This window comes from Xenopus laevis, chromosome 9_10L (assembly GCF_017654675.1).
Source record: "Xenopus laevis strain J_2021 chromosome 9_10L, Xenopus_laevis_v10.1, whole genome shotgun sequence".
Lineage (NCBI taxonomy): Eukaryota > Metazoa > Chordata > Amphibia > Anura > Pipidae > Xenopus > Xenopus laevis.
In genome coordinates, this window is record NC_054387.1 from 132886346 (window position 1) to 132913529 (window position 27184).

The window sequence follows — 27184 nt, forward strand, 5'->3', positions numbered from 1 at the left end:
TGGGTTTTGCAGCAGAACGGTTGCATTTATTTACATGGTGTTGATGCAAAAAAGTAACATTGTGATTCTACAGGACACACGGCATGTGGCAAGGAGGAGCCAATTCAGGTGGTGGAGAGGTTGCCCCTAATCTCTCATTTGCTGTCTGTGCCCGTTGGCCAGTTTATCTGAGACTGGCTAAATATATTACAGTCAAGTGAGACGAGAACAGCAGGTGCCAGTTTTCCAGAACATCCCCCATCCAGTCACAGAATTCAGTTGGAAGGAGAAGGGTCGATGACCTCCATATTTCCCTCTGCGACCTTCTCCAGGAAGGACACCAAGGGATCATAGAGAGGAGGAGGTTCCACAGCTGGATGGAGAGTCAGGGTGGTTATTCCTTCCTCCTCTTTTTCTTTCACCTCTTTGCTGTGCGTCCGCTGGTGCTTTCGCAGGTCGGAGGGAACCAGAAAGGCCTTCCTACAAGTGGAGCAAACATAAGGGCGCACATCACTATGAATCCGCTGATGTTTTTTGAGTCCTGCCTTGTCTACGAATCCCTTCTCACACTGATCACAGCGGAAGGGCCGCAGCTCCGGGTGCGTTTTCTGGTGGTTGCGCAGGTCCATCATGCTGGGGAAGCTGAGGGAGCATTTCTCACAAGTGGTGGTCTCTTCTCTCTTCATGGTGGCATCTTGCTCAGGTTTCTGGTGGGTTCTCTCATGCTTCCTTAGGCTGGAGGACACCACAAAGCTTTTCCCGCACTCTGTGCATTTATAAGGTCGCTCTCCGCTATGAGATCGTTGGTGTTTACTAAGCCCGGATCGCTCTGCAAAGCCTTTGCCGCATTCTTGGCACTGGAAAGGTCTCTCGCTGCTGTGCGACAACCGGTGGCGTTTCAGATCCCATGATGCCACAAAGCTCTTATCACAGTCTGGGCAGCGGAAGGGCCTCTCGCCCGTGTGGATGCGCTGGTGCATTGCCAAGTCTGCCGGCTGCCGGAAGGGTTTTCCGCATTTGTCACACTGGTACGGTTTGACTCCCTGGTGCGCTCGTTGGTGCCGGCGGAAACTGGAGGGGTCAGAGAACATTCTGCCGCACTGGGGACACAAGTAGGGCTTCTCCCCGGAGTGTATGCGCTGGTGGCTCTGGTATGAAGACAACTGGGTAAAGTCTTTGCCACATGTGGTACACTTGTAAGGTTTCTCTGCGGCGTGGATGCGCAGGTGGCACGTGAGCGAGCATGCCCGTGAGAAGGCCTTGCCGCAGTCCGAGCACAAGAATGGTTTCTCTCCAGTGTGGCTACGCTCGTGGTTTTTCAGATCTTTCAGCTCACTGTAGGACTTGTCACACAGCTGGCACTGAAATGGGCGCAAGCCGGCATGGCTGCGCATGTGCTTGCGTAAAACCGAGGGGTCAGCAAAGCCCTTACCACAGTCTGGGCAAGAAAAGGGCCGCTCTCCTGTATGGAGTCTCTGGTGAATGCGCAATTTGGAAGGCGTAGCGTAGGCTTTCTCACAATGCTCACAGGGGAAGGGGAGTTGCCCACTGTGGGTCGCCATGTGCACCTTCAGGCAGATTGGCTGCATAAAGGAATGTCCACACTCCTTGCAAGCAAATGGTTTCTCCCCCGTGTGGCTGCGGGCGTGGTTGCGCAACAATGATGCCGACTTGTAGGACTTGTTGCAGTGCACACACTGGTGCCTCTGCTCGCCCCTCGTTGCCCGTTTCTTTGTATTGGGAGAGCTGGGGTCTCCGTCGGCATGGTTGGCCTCACAGTGGCGCTGGGCACGGGGCTGGTTAGGGAAAGTCTTGTGGCAGTTTAAGCAGCAGTAACGCCGACCGGCCAACACAAACTGGGGGGCTTCAGGCTCATCCTTCACCTCAAGGAAGGCCGTGTTCTTATTGGACATCATTGTGTAAAGCTCTGCAGGACAAAAGAACATCAAGTCATTGTTTCTTACCACCAACTGCATGAAAATTCTCCATTGCAGCCCTAAAGGAAATCTAGAGTAACATTTCCCTACTGCGACCCAAAAACCTAGAGTAACATTTCCTCCAGTGACCCAGAAACCTTGAGTAACATTTCCTACCGCGACCCAAAAACCTAGAGTAACATTTCCCTCCAGCGACCCAAAAACCTAGAGTAACATTTCCCTCCAGCGACCCAGAAACCTAGAGTAACATTTCCCTCCAGTGACCCAAAAACCTAGAGTAACATTTCCCTCCAGCGACCCAGAAACCTAGAGTAACATCTCCCTCCAGCGACCCAGAAACCTAGAGTAACATTTCCCTCCAGCGACCCAGAAACCTAGAGTAACATCTCCCTCCAGCGACCCAAAAACCTAGAGTAACATTTCCCTCCAGCGACCCAAAAGCCTAGAGTAACATTTCCCTCCAGCGACCCAGAAACCTAGAGTAACATTTCCCTCCAGTGACCCAAAAACCTAGAGTAACATTTCCCTCCAGTGACCCAAAAACCTAGAGTAACATCTCCCTACCTCGACCCAGAAACCTAGAGTAACATCTCCCTACCTCGACCCAGAAACCTAGAGTAACATTTCCCTCCAGCGACCCAGAAACCTAGAGTAACATTTCCCTCCAGCGACCCAAAAACCTAGAGTAACATTTCCCTCCAGCGACCCAGAAACCTAGAGTAACATTTCCCTCCAGCGACCCAGAAACCTAGAGTAACATTTCCCTCCAGCGACCCAGAAACCTAGAGTAACATCTCCCTCCAGCGACCCAGAAACCTAAAGTAACATCTCCCTCCAGCGAACCAGAAACCTAAAATAACATCTCCCTCCAGCGACCCAGAAACCTAGAGTAACATCTCCCTCCATTGACCAAAAAACCTAGAGTAACATTTCCCTCCAGCGACCCAGAAACCTAGAGTAACATTTCCCTCCAGCGACCCAGAAACCTAGAGTAACATTTCCCTCCAGCGACCCAGAAACCTAAAGTAACATCTCCCTCCAGCGAACCAGAAACCTAGAGTAACATCTCCCTCCAGCGACCCAGAAACCTAGAGTAACATTTCCCTCCAGCGACCCAAAAACCTAGAGTAACATTTCCCTCCAGCGACCCAGAAACCTAGAGTAACATCTCCCTCCAGCGACCCAGAAACCTAGAGTAACATTTCCCTCCAGCGACCCAAAAACCTAGAGTAACATCTCCCTACCTCGACCCAGAAACCTAGAGTAACATTTCCCTCCAGGGACCCAGAAACCTAGAGTAACATTTCCCTCCAGCGACCCAGAAACCTAGAGTAACATTTCCCTCCAGTGACCCAAAAACCTAGAGTAACATCTCCCTACCTCGACCCAGAAACCTAGAGTAACATCTCCCCTACCTCGACCCAGAAACCTAGAGTAACATTTCCCTCCAGCGACCCAGAAACCTAGAGTAACATTTCCCTCCAGCGACCCAAAAACCTAGAGTAACATTTCCCTCCAGCGACCCAGAAACCTAGAGTAACATTTCCCTCCAGCGACCCAGAAACCTAGAGTAACATTTCCCTCCAGCGACCCAGAAACCTAGAGTAACATCTCCCTCCAGCGAACCAGAAACCTAAAGTAACATCTCCCTCCAGCGAACCAGAAACCTAAAATAACATCTCCCTCCAGCGACCCAGAAACCTAGAGTAACATCTCCCTCCAGCGACCCAGAAACCTAGAGTAACATCTCCCTCCATTGACCAAAAAACCTAGAGTAACATTTCCCTCCAGCGACCCAAAAACCTAGAGTAACATTTCCCTCCAGCGACCCAGAAACCTAGAGTAACATCTCCCTCCAGCGAACCAGAAACCTAAAGTAACATCTCTCTCCAGCGAACCAGAAACCTAAAATAACATCTCTCTCCAGCGAACCAGAAACCTAGAGTAACATCTCCCTCCAGCGACCCAGAAACCTAGAGTAACATCTCCCTCCATTGACCCAAAAACCTAGAGTAACATTTCCCACCAGCGACCCAAAAACCTAGAGTAACATTTCCCTCCAGCGACCCAAAAACCTAGAGTAACATTTCCCTCCAGTGACCCAAAAACCTAGAGTAACATCTCCCTACCTCGACCCAGAAACCTAAAGTAACATCTCCCTCCAGCGACCCAGAAACCTAGAGTAACATTTCCCTCCAGCGACCCAGAAACCTAGAGTAACATCTCCCTCCAGTGACCCAAAAACCTAGAGTAACATCTCCCTACCTCGACCCAGAAACCTAAAGTAACATCTCCCTCCAGCGACCCAGAAACCTAGAGTAACATTTCCCTCCAGCGACCCAGAAACCTAGAGTAACATTTCCCTCCAGCGACCCAGAAACCTAGAGTAACATCTCCCTCCAGTGACCCAAAAACCTAGAGTAACATCTCCCTACCTCGACCCAGAAACCTAAAGTAACATCTCCCTCCAGCGACCCAGAAACCTAGAGTAACATTTCCCTCCAGCGACCCAGAAACCTAGAGTAACATTTCCCTCCAGCGACCCAGAAACCTAGTGTAACATCTCCCTCCATTGACCCAAAAACCTAGAGTAACATTTCCCACCAGCGACCCAAAAACCTAGAGTAACATTTCCCTCCAGCGACCCAAAAACCTAGAGTAACATTTCCCTCCAGTGACCCAAAAACCTAGAGTAACATCTCCCTACCTCGACCCAGAAACCTAGAGTAACATTTCCCTCCAGCGACCCAAAAACCTAGAGTAACATTTCCCTCCAGCGACCCAGAAACCTAGAGTAACATTTCCCTCCAGCGACCCAAAAGCCTAGAGTAACATTTCCCTCCAGCGACCCAGAAACCTAGAGTAACATCTCCCTCCAGTGACCCAAAAACCTAGAGTAACATCTCCCTACCTCGACCCAGAAACCTAAAGTAACATCTCCCTCCAGCGACCCAGAAACCTAGAGTAACATTTCCCTCCAGCGACCCAGAAACCTAGAGTAACATTTCCCTCCAGCGACCCAGAAACCTAGTGTAACATCTCCCTCCAGCGACCCAGAAACCTAGAGTAACATTTCCCTCCAGCGACCCAGAAACCTAGAGTAACATTTCCCTCCAGCGACCCAAAAACCTAGAGTAACATTTCCCTCCAGCGACCCAGAAATCTAGAGTAACATATCCCTCCAGTGACCCAGAAACCTAGAGTAACATATCCCTCCAGCGACCCAGAAACCTAGAGTAACATTTCCGTCCAGCGACCCAGAAACCTAGAGTAACATTTCCTCCAGCGACCCAGAAACCTATAGTAACATTTCCCTCCAGCGACCCAAAAACCTAGAGTAACATTTACCTCCAGCGACCCAGAAACCTAGAGTAACATTTCCCTCCAGCGACCCAGAAACCTAGTGTAACATCTCCCTCCAGCGACCCAGAAACCTAGAGTAACATCTCCCTCCATTGACCAAAAAACCTAGAGTAACATTTCCCTCCAGCGACCCAAAAACCTAGAGTAACATCTCCCTCCAGCGACCCAGAAACCTAGAGTAACATTTCCCTCCAGCGACCCAAAAACCTAGAGTAACATCTCCCTACCTCGACCCAGAAACCTAGAGTAACATTTCCCTCCAGGGACCCAGAAACCTAGAGTAACATTTCCCTCCAGCGACCCAGAAACCTAGAGTAACATTTCCCTCCAGTGACCCAAAAACCTAGAGTAACATCTCCCTACCTCGACCCAGAAACCTAGAGTAACATCTCCCTACCTCGACCCAGAAACCTAGAGTAACATTTCCCTCCAGCGACCCAGAAACCTAGAGTAACATTTCCCTCCAGCGACCCAAAAACCTAGAGTAACATTTCCCTCCAGCGACCCAGAAACCTAGAGTAACATTTCCCTCCAGCGACCCAGAAACCTAGAGTAACATTTCCCTCCAGCGACCCAGAAACCTAGAGTAACATCTCCCTCCAGCGAACCAGAAACCTAAAGTAACATCTCCCTCCAGCGAACCAGAAACCTAAAATAACATCTCCCTCCAGCGACCCAGAAACCTAGAGTAACATCTCCCTCCAGCGACCCAGAAACCTAGAGTAACATCTCCCTCCATTGACCAAAAAACCTAGAGTAACATTTCCCTCCAGCGACCCAAAAACCTAGAGTAACATTTCCCTCCAGCGACCCAGAAACCTAGAGTAACATCTCCCTCCAGCGAACCAGAAACCTAAAGTAACATCTCCCTCCAGCGAACCAGAAACCTAAAATAACATCTCTCTCCAGCGAACCAGAAACCTAGAGTAACATCTCCCTCCAGCGACCCAGAAACCTAGAGTAACATCTCCCTCCATTGACCCAAAAACCTAGAGTAACATTTCCCACCAGCGACCCAAAAACCTAGAGTAACATTTCCCTCCAGCGACCCAAAAACCTAGAGTAACATTTCCCTCCAGTGACCCAAAAACCTAGAGTAACATCTCCCTACCTCGACCCAGAAACCTAGAGTAACATTTCCCTCCAGCGACCCAAAAACCTACAGTAACATTTCCCTCCAGCGACCCAGAAACCTAGAGTAACATTTCCCTCCAGCGACCCAAAAGCCTAGAGTAACATTTCCCTCCAGCGACCCAGAAACCTAGAGTAACATCTCCCTCCAGTGACCCAAAAACCTAGAGTAACATCTCCCTACCTCGACCCAGAAACCTAAAGTAACATCTCCCTCCAGCGACCCAGAAACCTAGAGTAACATTTCCCTCCAGCGACCCAGAAACCTAGAGTAACATTTCCCTCCAGCGACCCAGAAACCTAGAGTAACATCTCCCTCCAGTGACCCAAAAACCTAGAGTAACATCTCCCTACCTCGACCCAGAAACCTAAAGTAACATCTCCCTCCAGCGACCCAGAGACCTAGAGTAACATTTCCCTCCAGCGACCCAGAAACCTAGAGTAACATTTCCCTCCAGCGACCCAGAAACCTAGTGTAACATCTCCCTCCAGCGACCCAGAAACCTAGAGTAACATTTCCCTCCAGCGACCCAGAAACCTAGAGTAACATCTCCCTCCAGCAAACCAGAAACCTAAAGTAACATCTCCCTCCAGCGAACCAGAAACCTAAAATAACATCTCTCTCCAGCGAACCAGAAACCTAGAGTAACATTTCCCTCCAGCGACCCAAAAACCTAGAGTAACATTTCCCTCCAGCGACCCAGAAATCTAGAGTAACATATCCCTCCAGTGACCCAGAAACCTAGAGTAACATATCCCTCCAGCGACCCAGAAACCTAGAGTAACATTTCCGTCCAGCGACCCAGAAACCTAGAGTAACATTTCCTCCAGCGACCCAGAAACCTATAGTAACATTTCCCTCCAGCGACCCAGAAACCTAGAGTAACATTTCCCTCCAGCGACCCAAAAACCTAGAGTAACATTTACCTCCAGCGACCCAAAAACCTAGAGTAACATTTCCCTCCAGCGACCCAGAAACCTAGAGTAACATTTCCCTCCAGCGACCCAGAAACCTAGAGTAACATCTCCCTCCAGCGAACCAGAAACCTAAAGTAACATCTCCCTCCAGCGAACCAGAAACCTAAAATAACATCTCTCTCCAGCGAACCAGAAACCTAGAGTAACATCTCCCTCCAGCGACCCAGAAACCTAGAGTAACATCTCCCTCCATTGACCCAAAAACCTAGAGTAACATTTCCCACCAGCGACCCAAAAACCTAGAGTAACATTTCCCTCCAACGACCCAAAAACCTAGAGTAACATTTCCCTCCAGTGACCCAAAAACCTAGAGTAACATCTCCCTACCTCGACCCAGAAACCTAGAGTAACATTTCCCTCCAGCGACCCAAAAACCCTAGAGTAACATTTCCTCCAGCGACCCAGAAACCTAGAGTAACATTCCCTCCAGCGACCCAAAAGCCTAGAGTAACATTTCCTCCAGCGACCCAGAAACCTAGAGTAACATCTCCCTCCAGTGACCCAAAAACCTAGAGTAACATCTCCTACCTCGACCCAGAAACCTAAAGTAACATCTCCCTCCAGCGACCCAGAAACCTAGAGTAACATTCCCTCCAGCGACCCAGAACCTAGAGTAACATTTCCCTCCAGCGACCCAGAAACCTAGTGTAACATCTCCCTCCATTGACCCAAAAACCTAGAGTAAACATTTCCCACCAGCGACCCAAAACCTAGAGTAACATTTCCCTCCAGCGACCCAAAAACCTAGAGTAAACATTTCCCCTCCAGTGACCCAAAAACCTAGAGTAACATCTCCCTACCTCGACCCAGAAACCTAGAGTAACATTTCCCTCCAGCGACCCAGAAACCTAGAGTAACATTTCCCTCCAGCGACCCAAAAGCCTAGAGTAACATTTCCCTCCAGCGACCCAAAAGCCTAGAGTAACATCTCCCTCCAGTGACCCAAAAACCTAGAGTAACATCTCCCTACCTCGACCCAGAAACCTAAAGTAACATCTCCCTCCAGCGACCCAGAAACCTAGAGTAACATTTCCCTCCAGCGACCCAGAAACCTAGAGTAACATTTCCCTCCAGCGACCCAGAAACCTAGTGGTAATATCTCCCTCCATTGACCCAAAAACCTAGAGTAACATTTCCCCACCAGCGACCCAAAACCTAGAGTAACATTCCTCCAGCGACCCAAAAACCTAGAGTAACATTTCCCTCCAGTGACCCAAAAACCTAGAGTAACATCTCCCTACCGTCGACCCCAGAAACCTAGAGTGAATTAACTTTCCTCCCCAGCGACCCCAAAACCTAGAGTAACATTTCCCTCCAGCGCCCAGAAAACCTATTGTAGATAAGGCATCTTCCCCTCCAGCCGACCCAAATAGCCTAGAGTAACCATTTCCCTCCAGCGGACCCAGAAACCTAGAGTCACGATCTCCCTCCAGTGACCCAAAAAACCTAGAGTAACATCTCCCTACCCCTCGACCCAGAAACCTAAAGTAACAATCTCCCCTCCAGCGACTCCAGAAACCTAGAGTAACATTATCCCTCCAGCGACCCAGAAAACTCAGAGTAACATTTCCTCCAGCACCCAGAAACCTAGAGTAACATCTCCGCTCCAGTGACCCCAAAAACCTAGAGGTAACATCTCCCTACCTCGACCCGAAACCTAAAGTAACATCTCCCTCCAGCGACCCAAAACCTAGAGTAACATTTCCTCCAGCGACCCAGAAACCTAGAGTAACATTTTCCTCCAGCGACCCAGAACCTAGAGTAACATCTCCCTCCAGCGACCCAGAAACCTAGAGTAACATTTCCCTCCAGCGACCCAGAAACCTAGAGTAACATCTCCCTCCAGCGAACCAAAACCTAAGAGTAACTACATTTCCCTCAGACCCAGAAACCTAGAGTAACATTTCCCTCCAGGCGAACCCAAAACCTAGAGTAACCATTTCCCTCCAGCGGACCCAAAAACCTAGAGTAACATTTTCCGCTCCAGCCTGACCCAGAACCTAGAGTAACAAATTCCCTCCTAGAGCGACCCAGTAAAACCTAGAGAAACCATTTCCCTCCAGAAACCTAGAGTAACATTTCCTCCAGCGACCCAGAAACCTAGAGTAACATTTCCCTCCCAGCGACCCAGAAAACCTATAGTAACACCCAAAAACCTAGAGTAACATTTCCCTCCAGCGACCCAAAAACCTAGAGTAACATTTCCCTCCAGCGACCCAGAAATCTAGAGTAACATATCCCTCCAGTGACCCAGAAACCTATAGTAACATTTCCCTCCAGCGACCCAAAAACCTAGAGTAACATTTACCTCCAGCGACCCAGAAACCTAGAGTAACATTTCCTACCGTGACCCAGAAACCTAGAGTAAGGTTTCCCAATAGAATATTATAATAGGATGTAACACAGGCTGCCCCAAGAGCTTACAGTTTAAGGAGATATTAGTCTCCCTAGAGTACAGGGATAGGCAGCTGGATCTGCCCCGGCCTAGACTGGGAAACCCTTGGTACATCGCTGTCCATCCCATGAAGGTGGCACAGTATGTAACACGGCGGGATACCCCAGGAGCTTACAGTTTAAGGAGATATTAGTTCTCCCCAGCCTATAGGGATAGCCAGTTGGATCTGCCCCAGCTGTACCCATGAGATAAACACAATAACAGTAACACAGTTTACCCCAGGAGCTTACACTTTAGGGAGCAAGTGCAGCTGTAGGTGATGGGAAAGCACTGGAACACACACACACACATCCCTGTCCCTCTCCATTAGGATAGGCCAGACTGTACCACAAGCTGCACAATTTAGGGAGACATTTCCCAGCCCTGTAGTAGATGAGTCTGAGACATCCCTGCTACATACCTGGCTCCTGCCACTGACCAGTCCTGTGTGTAGGAAGGAGACAATACTAACATGGCCGGACCTAGGACCCTGGGGGTGGGAGGAGTGGCCGACACAGGAAGTGAGCGGTGCCACCGGATAAAGCGCTCTCCTGCTACATAACGTGCGTGCAGATACCTGTGACTCGCGCTTCCCGCTGTGCCCAGGACAAAGGAACCCGACCACGGAAAGGAGCGCAGACCAGAGTTGCCGCGAAATGTTAACACCGCTCCTTTGCTATCCTCCTTCTCACCATGTTGTGAGTGGCAGCCATCTTCCTGTCGGCCATCTTGAGACTGGCAGTTTCTCAGCAAGGGAAATCAAACTTTCTTCCGCCATCTTGCAAGCTGGCGAGTCTGTCTTTCTCCGAAGCGCGGGCGCCATATTGGAAGCGGGCAACCTTAGTCATTGGGGAGTATACCGAGCCTGGAACGTGTACGGCAGGTTGCAGCAGGGGAGGAAGGGATTATGCGGTGCACATTTCCTGCTTCCTAGCAACAAAAGGAAGTGTTTTGTTATGCTGAGAGAGATGCTTTAAGATTCAGTTTCTGACCTTTCGGCCCTGTGAGTGGGTCTGGGAGTCTGTGTGTGAGGATGAAGTTCCCCTGCGGGGCGGAGGATCCCTGCTGTGGGGGCTGTTCTGACCGCCAGTGGGTCCCTCCTCCCTCCCAGGCCTGTGCCTCCCTCTGCCCCTCAATAAACCATTCATAGCCGCCCGGGCCTGAGGATTGGGCTCCTCTCTCTGCACTGCCAGGCGCCCATAGCAACTTCAACAACTACATTTGCCTTCATTTCTTTCCCTCCATCCCCTCAAGCTCTTCCCTGGGACTGACTGGAGCCCTGGCCACACCTGGGTTATTCCACTGACACGATTCTCCTGCCCTCACTGTCTCCTGCCATAGGAATGGGTGAGTATTATAATAATAATAATAATACTACAGCTATGGGCACCTCCCCTGAACTACAATACCCACAATCCCACCTGCACTTGTAGTTCAGCAACATCCACAAAGTCCCCAGGTGTCCCCTCTTTATTTCACTGTTGTCTTCTTTTATTTCTCTCTGTAATGACTTTATAATCTGACAGGTTTGACTCTTCTGGGATAAATCAACAGGGATCTCATCCAATAAAGAAAGAAATATACATCCACCCTTCATTCTCACTTGCTTTATAATTAAAGGCACTGTCTGTCTGGCTGTTTCTTTTCTCTGCACTGCTGGTCATGACTCCTGAAACAGAAAGTCGGAGAACTGAGCTCTGCTACATTGTTGCAGGAGTTCCAGAAGCAGAGAACAGAAAGGGACACACGGATCATCATTTACACACATCACATTGTGATGAATGAACATTGGGAAGTTGTTTATTTTCTTCCATTATGCAAACAAGCCTGACTTTGGGTGAAGGACTAATTAAAATGAAAATGAGCTCAGGATTGTATTTTAAATAACCACTTGTGTACCTGCTGGTTAGCACTGATACTATTTATATGCAGCGCTGGCTATTTATTATTCTATCTATTGGTTTATATAGTAGCGCCGGGGTGTGTGTCGCTTTACAGACATTACCAGGATAGCAATTTATTTATAAGTGTCTGTGAATAAAACAGATAAATGTTGTGATTCCCGGTGCAGCCAGAAAAAAACGGCCCCAGCTCCAAAGACATCAGTAGTTTAAAGGAAACATATTGTGTAAAAAATAAGAATGTACCAGTGTGTTATACTCATTTAGATATAGAAGAATTGTGCTTAAAAAAGTAGTGTTTCAGGCTGATTTATTGAATATTTCTGCAAAACCCCTAATAATCCCTCCCTTCTCTTCCACTTGCTGCTCCCTGAATTCCCAGGCTGTGCACTCAGCTCACTGCACTGTAGGACAGGAACCAATCAGCAGCTAGCAGGACCTGATAGGGAACTGAAGCCTGTCTGTGCTTGTGTGACTGCAGGGCTGTGATTGGCTGTCCCCCTCCTACTGTGCTTCTGGCAGGGACCGTTAGGACACGCCCACCCCTCATTTGAAACACAGACAGGGACCAGAGAACATCTATAGGGAGCTCCAATAAAGGGGCTATTTTTAAAGATAATATAAATGTTTACTCATAACTGCCAACAAAGTTAGTGTTTTTTCATTTATCCTGTATGTCTCCTTTAATAAATAGTTATTAGGCTAATAACGCATATGCTCTAATGCAGCGGGTAGCCTAGTGGATAGCATTGCTGCATTGGAGTCTTTGCATCTAAAAGGAGATTGTATGTTCCCCCAGAGCTTGTGTGAGTTTCCTTCCACACTATAAACCCACACACACAGGTTCATTGACTCCTGATAAAACTGCCCCTGTGTGTGTGTAAAACCTAGATTGTAAACTCTACTTGTGTAGGGACTGATGGGAATGTGATGAGGACCTTAGATTGTAAGCTCACTGGGACAGGGGCTGATGGGAATGTGATGAGGACCTTAGATTGTAAGCTCACTGGGGCAGGGACTGATGGGAATGTGATAGGGACCTTAGATTGTAAGATCACTGGGGCAGGGACTGATGGGAATGTGATAGGGGCCTTAGATTGTAAGCTCATAGGGGCAGGGGCTGATGGGAATGTGATAGGGACCTTAGATTGTAAGATTTCTGGGGAAAGGACTGATGGGAATGTGATAGGGACCTTAGATTGTAAGCTCACTGGGGCAGGGACTGATGGGAATGTTATAAGAACCTTAGATTGTAAGATCACTGGGGAAAGCACTTATGGGAATGTGATGGGACCTTAGATTGTAAGCTCACTGGGGCAGGGACTGATGGGAATGTGATGGGACCTTAGATTGTAAGCTCACTGGGACAGGGACTGATGGGAATGTGATGGGGACGTTAGATTGTAACATCACTGGGGCAGGGACTGATGGGAATGTTATAGGGTCCTTAGATTGTAAGCTCACTGGTCAGGGACTGATGGGAATGTGATAGGGACCTTAGATTGTAAGCTCACTGGGGCAGGGACTGATGGGAATGTGATAGGGACCTTAGATTGTAAGCTCACTGGTCAGGGACTGATGGGAATGGGATGGGGACGTTAGATTGTAACATCACTGGGGCAGGGACTGATGGGAATGTGATAGGGACCTTAGAGTGTAAGCTCACTGGGGCAGGGACTGATGGGAATGGGATGGGGACGTTAGATTGTAACATCACTGGGGCAGGGACTGATGGGAATGTGCTAGGGACCTTAGAGTGTAAGCTCACTGGGGCAGGGACTGATGGGAATGTGATAGGGACCTTAGATTGTAAGCTCCACTTTAAGCACAATTCTTCTATATCTAAATGAGTATAACACACTGGTACATTCTTATTTTTTACACAGAATGTCTCCTTTAATTGAATGGGAAGCAACAATGGTCTCTTCGGGTACTTTATTTGGGGCACTTTTACATCAGCTGAAAAACCGTAGTGGCCGGTGCTCCCCACGTGCAGTAGTACTAAGCAAGGTTAAAGGGGAACTGTAACCACATGATTTTGTTTTCTGACCAACAAACGGATCTGTGAAACAAACACCTCTCCTTTAGGCACAGTCCCCTGTGTTGTATGTTTATGTAAAGGGAAAGTGTAGCTGTTTTATTTGCACGCCTTGCATTTACCTTCTATACTCATGCAGCATTGCCTTCTTTCAGTAGATTCCATAAAAGGGGTTGTTTACCTTTGAGTTAACTTTTAGGGGCAGATTTATCAAAGGTCGAATTTCTAATTTGCTAATTTTTCTTTCTTACTCTAATAAATTCGAATGTACTCACAACTCAAATGTTATCTTATTTAAAGGGATACTGTCATGGGAAAATTTTTTTTTTACAAATGAATCGGTTAATAGTGCTGCTCCAGCAGAATTCTGCACTGAAATCCATTTCTCAAAAGAGCAAACAGATTTTTTTATATTCAATATTGAAATCTGACATGGGGCTAGACATTTTGTCAATTTCCCAGCTGCCCCTGGTCATGTGACTTGTGCCTGCACTTTAGGAGAGAAATGCTTTCTGGCAGGCTGCTGTTTTTCCTTCTCAATGTAACTGTGTCTCAGTGGGACCTGGATTTTACTATTGAGTGTTGTGGCAGCTGTTATCTTGTGTTAGGGAGGGGGGTGATATCACTCCAACTTGCAGTAAAGAGTGATTGAAGTTTATCAGAGCACAAGTCACATGACTTGGGGCAGCTGGGAAATTGACAATATGTCTAGCCCCATGTCAGATTTCAAAACTGAATATAAAAAAATCTGTTTGCTCTTTTGAGAAATGGATTTCAGTGCAGAATTCTGCTGGAGCAGCACTATTAACTGATTCATTTTGAAAAAAATTTTTTTTCCCATGACAGTATCCCTTTAAGAAAAAACTCGTCAAATTTAAATGATTGTTAGTGACCCGGATTCGAATGAAATGTCAGGAAGGAAATTAACATCTCCAAATGGGTCAACTGACCTCTGCCATTGACTTGTACATGAACTCATCAGGTTTTATGTGAAGAATATTCAAATTTGAATTGTTTCTATGGACGAGGTGTGATAAATCTCACGTTTGAATTTACATTCGAGTTGGTGATTGTAAACTAGAATTTGTGAGTTTTTATACAAAAGAAAAATTTGAATTTTCCATTTTAATCTTAATAAGAGGGATATTTTGATGAGGGATTAAGACAATTTGCAATTGGTTTTATTTTTTTATTATTTGTGTTTTTTGAGTTATTTAGCTTTTTATTCAGCAGCTCTCCAGTTGGCAGTTTCAGTCATCTGGTTGCTAGGGTCCAAATTACCCTAACAACGATACAATGATTTAAATAAGAGACTGGAATATGAATAGGAGAGGCCTGAATAGAAAGATGAGGAATAAAAAGTAGCAATAACAATACATTTGTAGCCTTACAGAGCATTTGTTGTTTAGATGGGGTCAGTGACCCCCATTTGAAAGCTGGAAAGTGTCAGAAGAAGAAGACAAATCATTCAAACTATAAAAAAGTAAAAAGTTGCTTTAAACACACTAAAAGTTAACTTAAAGATGAACTACCCCTTTAAAGAGAGGGTATTTTGTAGTAATAACGAAGAATGAGCTGTTTTATAAAAAGGTTAAATCTATTCTAAATGATATTTACGGTCAGCCTGTATATGTAACACTGCTGTGTGGGACAGACGGACGGAGCGTGTGGTATTTCACAGACAGAGCAGATGTGGATCAGTAGTGCAGAATATTCCCGGCCCGTGTGAACTTCAGCTACAAACTGAAAGGATTGGTAGGAATGGAAATATAACTAAACTGTCGTTTTTAGAATTAGCTGCCACTCAAGCTGATATAATTACCTGGCAGATAAGAGGTGTAGAATGCAATGATGTTCCTACGTATGAATTCAGCTCCTTCATTTAACCAATTGGCACCTTCATTTCCTATAAAGACCCCCAGGCTTGGTTGAGTTGTCATGAGACACCTTGCTGACCCTTAGCTGACACAGATTGGCCGCCAGCTGCTCTTGAGCTGCCATCACTTTACACTGTGTCTTCTGCACTCATACACTTAAAGGAGAAGGAAAGGTTAAAACTAAGTAGGCTTTATCGGAGAGGTCTATATAAATATACCAGTAAACCCTCAAAGTAATGTTGCTCTGAGTCCCCTGTCAAAAGAAACACAACATTTCTTTCCTTCTATTGTGTACTCATGGGCTTCTGTATCAGACTTCCTGTTTTCAGCTTAAACCTCCAGGGCTTGGGCTTGAGCATGCTCAGTTTGCTCCTCTCTCCTCCCATCCCTGCTGTAATCTGAGCTCAGAGCTGTAAGTGAGCAGGGAGAGACTCAGGCAGGAAGTGATGTCACGCCAAGCTAATATGGCAGCTTCTATCCTAAACAAACAGAGATAGTGTCTAGAGCTGTTACTCAGGTATGGTAAAGCATTCTGCAGAATAAATATAGCGTTCTAGCTTGCACAATTGTGGCTAATCTCTTGGAGCTTTCCTTCTCCTTTAACGGAGAAGTAAAGGTTAAAACAAAGTAAGCTTTATCAGAGAGGTCTATATAAATACACCAGTAAACCCTCAAAGTAATGTTGCTCTGAGTCCTCTGTCAAAAGAAACATCACATTTCTTTCCTTCTATTGTGTACTCATGGGCTTCTGTATCAGACTAACTGTTTTCAGCTTAAACCTCCAGGGCTTGGGCTTGAGCATGCTCAGTTTGTTCCTCCCTGCTGTAATCTGAGCCCTGAGCTATGAATGAGCAGGGAGAGACTCAGGCAGGAAGTGATGTCACACCAAGCTAATATGGCAGCTGCTATCCTAAACAAACAGAGCTTCTAGAGCTTTTTACTAAGGTAAAACATTCTACAGAATAAATATAGCATTCTAGCTTGCTTTGCAGCTAATCTATTGGCAATAAACTACTTTGGTAGCTTTCCTTCTCCTTTAAGGCCTATTATCTGTAGTATATGCTATTTATTTTACCCCCTCTGCTCCTGCCAGTGGTCCCTACTAACTGCCTATACAACTATACGCCGGTGCCATTGTGCTCTGCAAAGTGTCAGCCAGGAAACTTCCAGGCTCCTCACACATATCACCCTCACGCTTTGTAGCTTTTCCTCCATTAACTGAAGTTTGCTCGACCTGCCCCCTTCTGTGCCAAGCTCATGAGTGGGGCTGTGTGACACTCACACTTGGTCTGTTTGTCTTCTGATTACTCTTCAGGCCCCATGTTGTGTGTTTGTGTGTGTGTTTGCTAATTGCTACACGTATTGGCTGTATGTGGCCTTGAATCTGATTGGGAATTTACATTCAAGTGGTTGTATTTACTGTATTGTCTGTGGATATGGAGGAGGGCCCACCGCACTAGAGCTGGTTCACAGAGGTCTATTTTGGGTGCCTTGACTGCTGTGTGGTTTTTAAAGGAGACATTTTGTGTAAAAAAACAAATGTGCCAGTGCATTAAACTGTATTAGATATAGAAGGAATGTGTGTTTTAAATTTGTGTTTCAGGTTGATTTATTGATAATCAAAATCCCTACTAGTCCCTCCCATCTCTTCCACTTGCTGCTGCCTCCTTTCCCAGGCTGTGCACTCAGCTCACTGCACTATAGGACAGGAACCAATCAGCAGCTAGCAGGACCTGATAGGGAACTGAAGCCTGTCTGTGCTTGTGTGACTGCAGGGCTGTGATTGGCTGTCCCCCTCCTACTGTGCTTCTGGCAGGGACCGTTAGGACACGCCCACCCCTCATGTGAAACACAGACAGGGACCAGAGAACATCTATAGGGAGCTCCAATAAAGGGGCTATTTTTAAAGATAATATTGATTTACAGCCAAAAGTAAAACTAGTACCATATAGTTTCGATTTTTGCCTAGAAAAATGGCATTTAGGGATTCACCTTTAAGTTTACTTTTAGTATGTTATAGATGGCTAATTTTCAAAAGGCCTTCGTTTTTTTTAAATTATTTGCCTTCTTCTGAGTCTTTCCAGCGTTTAAATGGGGGTCACTGACCCCCATCTAAAAAACAAATGCTCTGTAAGGCTACAAATGTATTGTTATTGCTACTTTTTATTACTGATCTTTCTATTCAGGCCTCCCCTATTCATATTCCAGTCTCTTATTCATATCTGTGTGTGGTTGCTAGGCTAATTTGGACCCTAGCAACCAGACTGCTGAAACTGCAAACTGGAGAGCTGCCAAATAACTCAATGAAATAAATGAAAACCAATTGCAAATTGACTCATAATATCCCTCTCTACATCATACTAAAAGTTAATTTAAAGTAAGGATGCTCCGAATCCAGGATTCGGTTTGGGATTCAACCAGGATTTGGCCTTTTTGAGCAGGATTTAGATTTGGCCTAATCATTCTGCCCAGGCCGAACCAAATCCTAATTAGCATATGCAATTTAGGGTCGGTAGGGAAATGAAGTGACTTTTTGTCACAAAACAAGGAAGTAAAAAATGTTTTCCCCTTCCCACCCCTAATTTGCATATGCAAATGCTAATTGGTTTGATATTAGGCCGAATCTTTTGCAAAGGGTTCGGCCCAAATCCAAAATGGTGGATTCGGTGCATCCCTAATTTAAAGGGGAACAGCCCTTTTAATAAGACAATTTTTGGGCATTTCAGCCCAGCTTCTGAGCTGTAAGAAACTCTATTCCCAGGAATATCCCATTGCCCTAAATTGAACCATGGATGAATAAGTTTCTGTATCTGTATATGCATTACTAACCCTAATTATAGTTTCTTTGTGATGATCAGTAAAAATGTGCTTTTTTTTTCTCTATATTTAGGGAAAGCACTGTGAGACTGACTTCATAACAAATGTATCTAGTACAAGAGGAATCAGACATGCTGCTTTGGTGCTCAGGTAATATTGCATGCCAGCGTATCCAAAATAAGAATATACCAGTGCATTATACTCATTTAGATATTGAAGAATTGTGCTTAAAAAAGTAGTGTTTCGGGATGATTTATTGAATATTTCTGCAAAACCCCTAATAATCCCTCCCTTCTCTTCCACTTGCTGCTCCCTGAATTCCCAGGCTGTGCACTCAGCTCACTGCACTGTAGGACATGAACCAATCAGCAGCTAGCAGGACCTGATAGGGAACTGAAGCCTGTCTATGCTTGTGTGACTGCAGGGCTGTGATTGGCTGTCCCCCTCCTACTGTGCTTCTGGCAGGGACCGTTAGGACACGCCCACCCCTCATTTGAAACACAGACAGGGACCAGAGAACATCTATAGGGAGCTCCAATAAAGGGGCTATTTTTAAAGATAATATTAATGTTTAGCACCACGTAAAAGCACCACCATATATTACTTATAATTGCCTACACAATTAGGGTTTTTCATTTATCCTATATGTCTCCTTTAATAAACACACTTTATTGGAACCAATGTTAGCTGCCTTCAATTGATCTAACTGGCCTCATAGCAGTCATATGACTGAGACTGCCTTACCTACTCACAGAACTAGTGCTCATCCCCAGGGTAGTCAAGCACTGCAATTCCACATACACAGAGGCACAATTAGCCTCCCCACAAGCCTACGGCATTTTACAGCAGCCCCTCTGACAGTTGCAGTATATTTACAGACTGGCAGTTTGCAGGATATTTACACCGCATACCCTAAAACTCATCTATGTGCTTGCTTTACGCTATTGTTGCATCGGCATTGACAAACCAGCAGCAAATTGCTTCACTGTTTATTTTAAAAGTGAAATTTGACTAGAATGCATAGCGAGGTATGCAAGAACTTTATCATTTTAGCATTCTCGCCCATCCTTAAAATAATTATTAAAAGTAGTACTATTAAAATGAAAAAAAAAAAAATACTGTTTGTTTATTCTTTTTTTTTAAATGTCCCTAACATGTCACTCTTATTTTTTTTTTTTTTTCAGGTCACCAGAGATGCAAATCCAAGAGAGTTGCAAGTATCCTCTTGAAAACCTGTTGAAAATGCTCTTTTTCTACCTCAATCTCGTCGTAGCTGAAGTTGATGACTTCTATGTCCTCAGGGCTGAGCGACCACCTTTGGTGACTGGGGAGAGTTCATGTTAAACATCTAATCTATTCCATCCTCAGTATGGATGAAGGACATTTTGGGTCGGACCAATTGGATGAGGCATCTGACAATCCAATGAACTTCTCCGGCATGCCGAAGCTAGGGAGCCCCCTGCAATCTCCCAAGGAAGAGAGACCTTACAAATGCAACCAGTGTGACAAGACTTACCGCCATGCAGGAAGTTTGGTAAATCATAAAAAGACCCATCAGATAGGACTCTACTCGTGCCTCATCTGTCAGAAAGAATACTCCAACCCGATGGGATTGAAAAATCACCTGCGTATTCATTCAGAGGAAAAACGCTTCAGATGTGCTGAATGCGGAGAGTGTTTTCGTATGGCACGGGAACTTTCCAGTCATAGCAAAGAAGCCCATGCCTTTTACTGTGCGTCCAATGGAGAAAATGCTCCAGGCAGCCAAGAATGCATGGACTCCACTGCACCTGTACTGGCCGAAAACAACAGCTTGATTAGTAACATAGAGAATTACATTGTGGAGTCCATGGTGCCGGGAGATTTCTCACAACTTATTTCAAAGTATTACCCAGATGTCAATGGGGAAGCAGAGCATGAAGAAAGCCGCAATGAAAAACTGGAAACGGCCACAGAGCTAATGGATGAGAATGTCACTGACAACGGCTCCGAGGAACGCCGGTACAAATGCAAACAGTGTGGGAAGGCCTATAAACATGCAGGTAGCCTGGCCAATCACAAGCAGACCCATAAAGTTGGAGTCTATCAGTGTGGCATCTGCTTCAAGGAGTTCCCAAACCTTATGGCAATGAAAAATCATTGCCGTCTGCACTCTGACTCCAGAAATTCATGGCTTTTTAAATCCCCCTATTCCACTGCGATTCTACTCGACCACACTACAGTAAACGATACAGCACTTATAAAGCCACAACCAGCCATATTTAATTCTAGAGATGTGCAAGAAAAGTGTGACGAACAGCTGGCAATGTTAGATGGTTCAGAACTCAGCATGTCAGAAGAAGAGACACTAAACGCACCTCTTGACAAACGTTGCAGTTTGCAAGATAGTCCTCCAAAGTTCTCAAGTCCTTCTGGAAAGTCCATTGGGCAACAGACTGGTATAGACACAAGTATAGACATTGGCCTTCAGGATTCATGCAAAGATAGCACAGTTTTCAATATAAGTGCAGCAGCTCTTTTACATTCTTTTAGACCAGAGGATAAAGCTGGCCAAAGCCAGTCAGAGCAACTTGGACTAGAAGGTACAGATGATGAAGAAGCTAAGCCAGGGGAGAACTTGGAACACCGACCTTTTAAGTGCCAATTGTGTGAAAAGACTTATAGGCACGCAGGAAGCCTTATTAACCACAAAAAAACTCATGAAACCGGAGTGTATAGTTGCAATGTGTGCTCTAAGCAGCTTTTTAACATGGCGGCCTTAAAAAACCATCTCCGAGCTCACTTCAAGTCCAGAGCAGGAAGGCGGTTGGGAGACCACTATTTTGAACCCGCTAGCTTTTCTGATGAACTTTTTAACAGTGCAGAGGAATCTTACAAATGTGAAGTTTGCAATGAACTATTACTGAGCGAGAAAGACTTTTTGCAGCATCAAGTGTTTCATCAACAAGATTATGTAAAAGAGGCCTATAATGATGCCCCTAAGGCAGAAGTTGACACTACCATGGAGGACAGTTGGGGTGAAAATCTCCAGGGTTCTCAAGGCAGCAGTGAGGACTCTGCTTACTCAAGTGGCCCTGTCATTCTAGATGCGATCAAGAGGGAGGTCGAAAATCTATCTTCTCAGCAACCGCTAGAGCAGAGTTCCCATCAGGGCACAACAGAAAAGCGTGGTGAGGACTGTAGGAAAGACAGCATAGGTGAAGCGATCCAGGATACTTTAGCATGCTCTTCAGAAGATCAGATTATTTTAAAAGAAACAGACTTTTCTGGGGTGGAAGTACATGACCCAACATCGGATGATCGGCCTTATAAATGTGAAGCCTGTGGAAAGTCTTATAGACACAAAAGTAGTTTATTGAATCATAAATTAACTCACCAGACGGGAGTTTATCAGTGCTCCGTTTGCCCCAAGCAATACTCCAATCTAATGGCACTGAGAAACCACCTCCGCTTCCATTCTAGACGTCCTTCTGGAAGACAAAGTAGCACTTCCCTACAAAGTCATCAGTTTCCTCATAACCAGTTAGACGAACCTCAGAATATGGGAAGTCCTACCCATGTGCCAGCTTTACAATTTAGTTTAAATGAAGAGGAGACCTACACAACTCCAATGAATGAAGCTGATGTTGCCAGCACTGAGCAAACACCAGATGAGCTGCTTTGTTCCTGTGGGAAGTTCTTTAATTGTGCGAAAAGCTTTCAGACTCACAGTCAGTTGTGTGTGAAAGCAGTAGCTGACCCTACAGCGATCTCAACAGTATTAAAAAGTGAAACATTTTTGCATTCTGAAGGCGTTGTTTGTGACACAAAAGAGGCAACAGAGGCTCATGGAAACATTCCAGAAGCACAAGAACAACAAACAGGAAAAAGGCTGTATGAATGCAACCTTTGTGAAAAGTCCTATAGACATTCAGGTAGCTTAATTAACCATAAGCGGACACATCAGACAGGAGACTATGTGTGTTCTGTTTGCTCCAAGCATGTACATAACTTGGCTGCCTTAAAAAATCACCTCCGAATTCACCACAAAATTAAAAGAAGACCAGGAGAAAGAAGTGACCATTCTGGGTTTCTCTTTCCTGATATGTATTACTCCCAGGGAAACCAGGACATTTTCAGCTGTGGGAATTGTGATGAAATGTTCCAAAGTGAACAAGACCTTGTGTCTCATCAGGAGGTGCACCTTCTGCTGGGGGATAGTTTGGATCAGAGGCAGGATTCAGGCATGATGGAATTGAATGTGACGAGTACAGAAGAAAAAGAATCCAGTTTTATGGTTATTGAGGACTATAATGACTGCGAAGGTTTAAAGGTCTCAGAACTTAAGGGGAAAGATCATGATCCTGAAAATGAAGACATCGATTCTACAGAAAAGATAAAGGAAAACAGTTACTCCTGCGAAGAGTGTGGAGAGCAGTTTACAAGTGCTGTACAATTAACAAGTCACAAACATACTCATCAGACAAGTATATACCAGTGCTCATTCTGCCCCAAAGAGTATCCTGACTTGTTATCCTTAAGGAATCACTTTGTGTCCCACACAAAGTTCCAGGTTCTCAGGAATGGTAATCGAGAAGCCTCGGATGGGTCAGAGGATCAGGAACTTGTAGACGGCCTTCCATCATTTGATAATCGTTATGACTGTGGTCACTGTGGAATGGATTTCTCAAATGAAGCAGATTTCCATCAGCACCAGGTTGCACACGAAAAGCAGGTTATCCATGGTAATTCTATTGAAGATGATCAGTTGCGAGAGTTTTCATTACCTATGCACACATCAGAGCAAGAGCTCTTAAGCAGCATAAATAATGAGATGGAAGGTGGTGAGTCCAGTGAAGAGTCTGATGGAGGCCCTCACCTATCCCATATATGTGGCTTCTGTGGCAAAACCTATGATGATTTGGGAAGTTTAGAGGCGCACAGTTTAAGTCATGCGGATGAAGAACCTCCCGCAGATAAAAGCACTGTTTGTGCCAAAGAGGATTTAGAGGATACAAATGTGCAAGCAGACATAGATACAAAGCAAGAAGAAGAAGAAGAAATCAATCCTGCTGAGCCTTCCAAAAATGATGAACCTCAAGAACGTCCTTTTACCTGTGACAAGTGTGGAAAGTCTTATCGCCATGGAGGGAGCTTAGTAAATCATAAAAAGACTCACTTAGTAGGCAACTTTAAGTGCTTTGTATGTTCCAGACAGTACCCCAACCTGGCGGCTTTTAGAAACCACCTGCGCCACCATCCCAAGTGTAAAAAGGAGACATCATACAGCAATATTCAGGAGCTGCAAGCTCAAAGCCCACATAATGGCGTACCTTCTGGGGATACTGGAGAGCTTCTGATCAGTTCCTCTGCTTCTAGTGTCCCTCTACCAGATCCTTATGCTTCCCAGGAAAACACTAATGAATACTCAAACCCACTTTATAATAATATTAATACAAGTTTACAAAACCGAAGCTCAGTCCACCTTCCTTCCCAAACCCACAAAACCCGTTACAAGTCTTTAAGTAGGCATGGTGGAGTCAGATCTGCAAGAATATCTGGCAGAAGGAGGAGACTAGTTGCAGCTCGCAGCTTAGATGAATCAGCTCAGAACGCCTCAAAAAGGGATTCTCCAAATGCATCAGAGACTTCAGACAGACCTTTTCAAATATGTCAGTTCTGTGGTAAAGTGTTCCTTTTTGTTGATGAGCTCTTGAAACATCTTTCTGAGAGCTGTGATAGCTCCAAGTGCAATAAAGAAAACGGGTCTACAAATACTGTAAACCAAGTGGACATTCGAGAAAGACCTCCCCTGTCTCTCTCCAGAGTTGGTCAGAATAGGGAGACAGAAGAAGCATCTCTGCAACGTCCGTTCCGCTGTGAAGTGTGTGGTAGGAGCTATAGGCATGCTGGGAGTCTAATTAACCACAAACAGACCCACAAAACTGGCATTTTCCGTTGTGCAATTTGTCAGAAGCCCTTCTTTAACCTTATGGCTATGAAGAATCACAACCGCATCCACTTTGAGCTGAAGAGACACAAGTGTCTGGACTGCAGCAAAGCTTTTCGCCTACGCAAACAGCTGGAAACACACCAAAGAATACACCGGGAAAAAGTGTCGGCTAAAAGGCCTGGCCGACGTAAACGTCGAGTTGCCCGATCTCGTAGAGGCTCTGCTTTACAAAAGCGAAAGTCACTGTGTGATGATGTCCCCGCTTCCAATGTGAGTAAAGATTCTTCTGTTAAAGACAAGGAAGGAAGAGGCCAAATCAGTCTTGGTGCTTCAGTGAAGAGCGATCCTGACTCCCGGCCTTACCAGTGTAAGGAATGTGGACGTTCTTATCGGCATGCAGGGAGTCTTTTTAACCACAAGAAAAGCCATACCATGGGACACTACTGCTGCTCCATATGTAGCAAAACCTACCCAAACCTCATGGCCATGAAAAACCATCAGCGAACTCACTATGAAGCAAAGAGGCACACTTGTGGAGAGTGTGGTAAGACTTTTAAGTGGAAGCGGCAGCTGATTAGACATCAGCGCGTCCACGTCAAAAAGCAGATTAAACAAGAAAATGACACTTCAGCATTAGAGCCTTCTGCTGTGAGCACAGATCTTCCAGGAGCCATAGCATCATTTACCCAGGAACTTGATGGCAGTCCATCCAAAGCTCTAAAGAAAGCCACATTACAGCCTAAATGTACCCATTGTGGAATATTATTCCTCAGTTACGATGACCTGGAAAGTCACATGTGCAAAGAAAGCCGTGTTACTGAAGGCCCAGTCAAAGTGGAAAACTGGCAAAATGAAGCGGACAGAACTCTAGATCCATCACAGGGGTATCAGGCAGAGGAACGGCCTTACCGGTGCAACTTGTGTGGCCGTACGTATCGTCACGCCGGAAGTCTGCTCAACCACAAGAACACTCATAAGACTGGGCTGTACAAATGCTCGGTCTGCCTTAAGCAGTTCTTTAATCCCATGGCGATGAAGAACCATTTCCGTACTCACACGGCAGAGAAACGCTTCCAGTGCCTTGAGTGTGGCAAAGCATTTCGCTCTTCCCGAGAGCTGATTTGTCATCAGAGAGTCCACACTGGTGAAAGGCCTTTCCATTGCCTGACCTGCAATCGTGGATTTAGCAGCAAGCTAACTCTTCGGCATCACCAACGGAGCCACACGCAATTACCTTCACTTACTACTCAGACTGTTTCTTCCTCGCAAGATGTACCAGTTGAAGGTACGAAGGACTGCGCGGAGGATCCCTCAGCTTCTGCTGAAGGTGCATCTCACCACGATTCTTCAAATGCCCAAGAGGAACGTAGGTTCAAGTGCAACCAATGTGATCGATCTTACCGGCACGCAGGTAGTTTGCTCAACCATCGTAAAACTCACAGCACTGGGGTCTACCAATGCCCAGACTGCCACAAAGAGTTCTTCAACCTCCTTGCCCTGAAGAACCACCTACGTATCCACCGATACCCATGTCCGGACTGTGGTAAAGCTTTTCGTATTGCCAGCCACTTAGCTACTCATCGTAAGATCCATGAGCAAGGAGGACCTTTCACCTGCCAACACAGCACCCAAGAAACTGACCTGCTAGAGCCTCAACCCCTCGGCAACTTGATGGTGGAAGTCACATGAAGGCGACTGAAGTTGGTCAGGGCACTACCCAGTCACTCATATGAGTGCACCACCTCCTGAATTAAAGACTGAGGTTGCTTTTAATGCTTTTTTTTTTTTTTTTTCACGTTTATCTGTGTGCCATAAATACTTTAAAGTCCGCCTGTAAATAAGAAAGCTTAGCAATGAACAGACCCCAACACTTTCTAAATTTTAAACAAAAAGTGGTACAGGTTTTCTTTATTCCTTAACTTTACTGCTTTTCTTTTACATTTCTGTTTTTTATAAAAACTGCAAAAAAGAGGGGGGGAAAAAAACCCCCCCCCAAAGAAAATAACCCTTTTAGCAGATGCACTTCTGTGAAATATAATGGTGCTTTAACTGGATTTTGGACACTGTTCTGAGTGTCTCTTATAGAGATAAGATGTAACACATCAGCCCTATCCCTAGTTAGAGGATCACTGCCCCTGTTATTAGTATTATAAACATTCAGGTGGGCGGGGAGTATACGTTAGGGGCAGCACATTAGCTCGAAAAGGGTTACACTGCCCACCTATAAGGCTGTTGTTGGAACTCATTCTAGGGGGCGGTCTCAGCCCGAAGCACTGTGCAGCCATGGGGTTAATTTATATTGTACAGAGTTCTGGGAACCTGTATACTCACAGTGAGGGATGGGGATGATACACATAAATTAATATGGAAAGTCTACCTGTGTGCACGGTCTTCTTCTTTCTCGTTTAAAGGAGTGAACAAGCTCTGGGATATGGGATTGCATGGCCAACAACCTTCTCAATCTCTGCTCTCCCCTGGGAACTCATGGGCGGGGCTATTGCTAAATTTGTCTCCTCCCTTTTCATGGGCAATGCGGGGTTTGGATCAAAGTAGCAGAAGAAGAAGAATAGGGTTCTTGGATTCATTCAGTGTTCATCCCTCCTTGTCCTGGAAGGGAGAGTAAATATGAGTTGTTCCCTTCCATTATGGTACATTCCAGCTGTATCTTAGGTTTCAGCTCCTTATTCTCACGCCACGTGGAACAAAGTCTGCCACGGAATGTGAAAGGGGGATTATTATCCTCGATTTGTTTTAATATGTCATTATTATGCTCTTCCAATGAGCAGTGGGCAGTTAC

General features: G+C 45.7%; 2 protein-coding genes across 5 annotated transcripts; one reads left to right on the forward strand and one right to left on the reverse strand.

Moving 5' to 3' along the window:
* Nucleotides 1-4: 4 nt before the first annotated feature.
* Nucleotides 5-10643, reverse strand: MGC82378 (uncharacterized protein). 4 transcript variants are annotated; one of them, XM_018239999.2, is made up of 2 exons: nt 10515-10643; nt 5-1906 (listed from the first exon to the last, which is right to left on the reverse strand). In XM_018239999.2, the coding sequence occupies exon 2, from the start codon at nt 1893-1895 to the stop codon at nt 255-257; it is 1641 nt and encodes a 546-aa protein (XP_018095488.1). In that variant the 5' UTR covers nt 1896-1906; nt 10515-10643; the 3' UTR covers nt 5-254.
* A 384-nt stretch (nt 10644-11027) lies between these two features.
* On the forward strand, nt 11028-26761 carry LOC108703943 (zinc finger protein 646). Its single transcript, XM_018240248.2, has 3 exons — nt 11028-11169; nt 18529-18605; nt 19640-26761. The coding sequence occupies exon 3, from the start codon at nt 19825-19827 to the stop codon at nt 26074-26076; it is 6252 nt and encodes a 2083-aa protein (XP_018095737.1). The 5' UTR covers nt 11028-11169; nt 18529-18605; nt 19640-19824; the 3' UTR covers nt 26077-26761.
* The last annotated feature ends 423 nt before the right edge of the window (nt 26762-27184 follow it).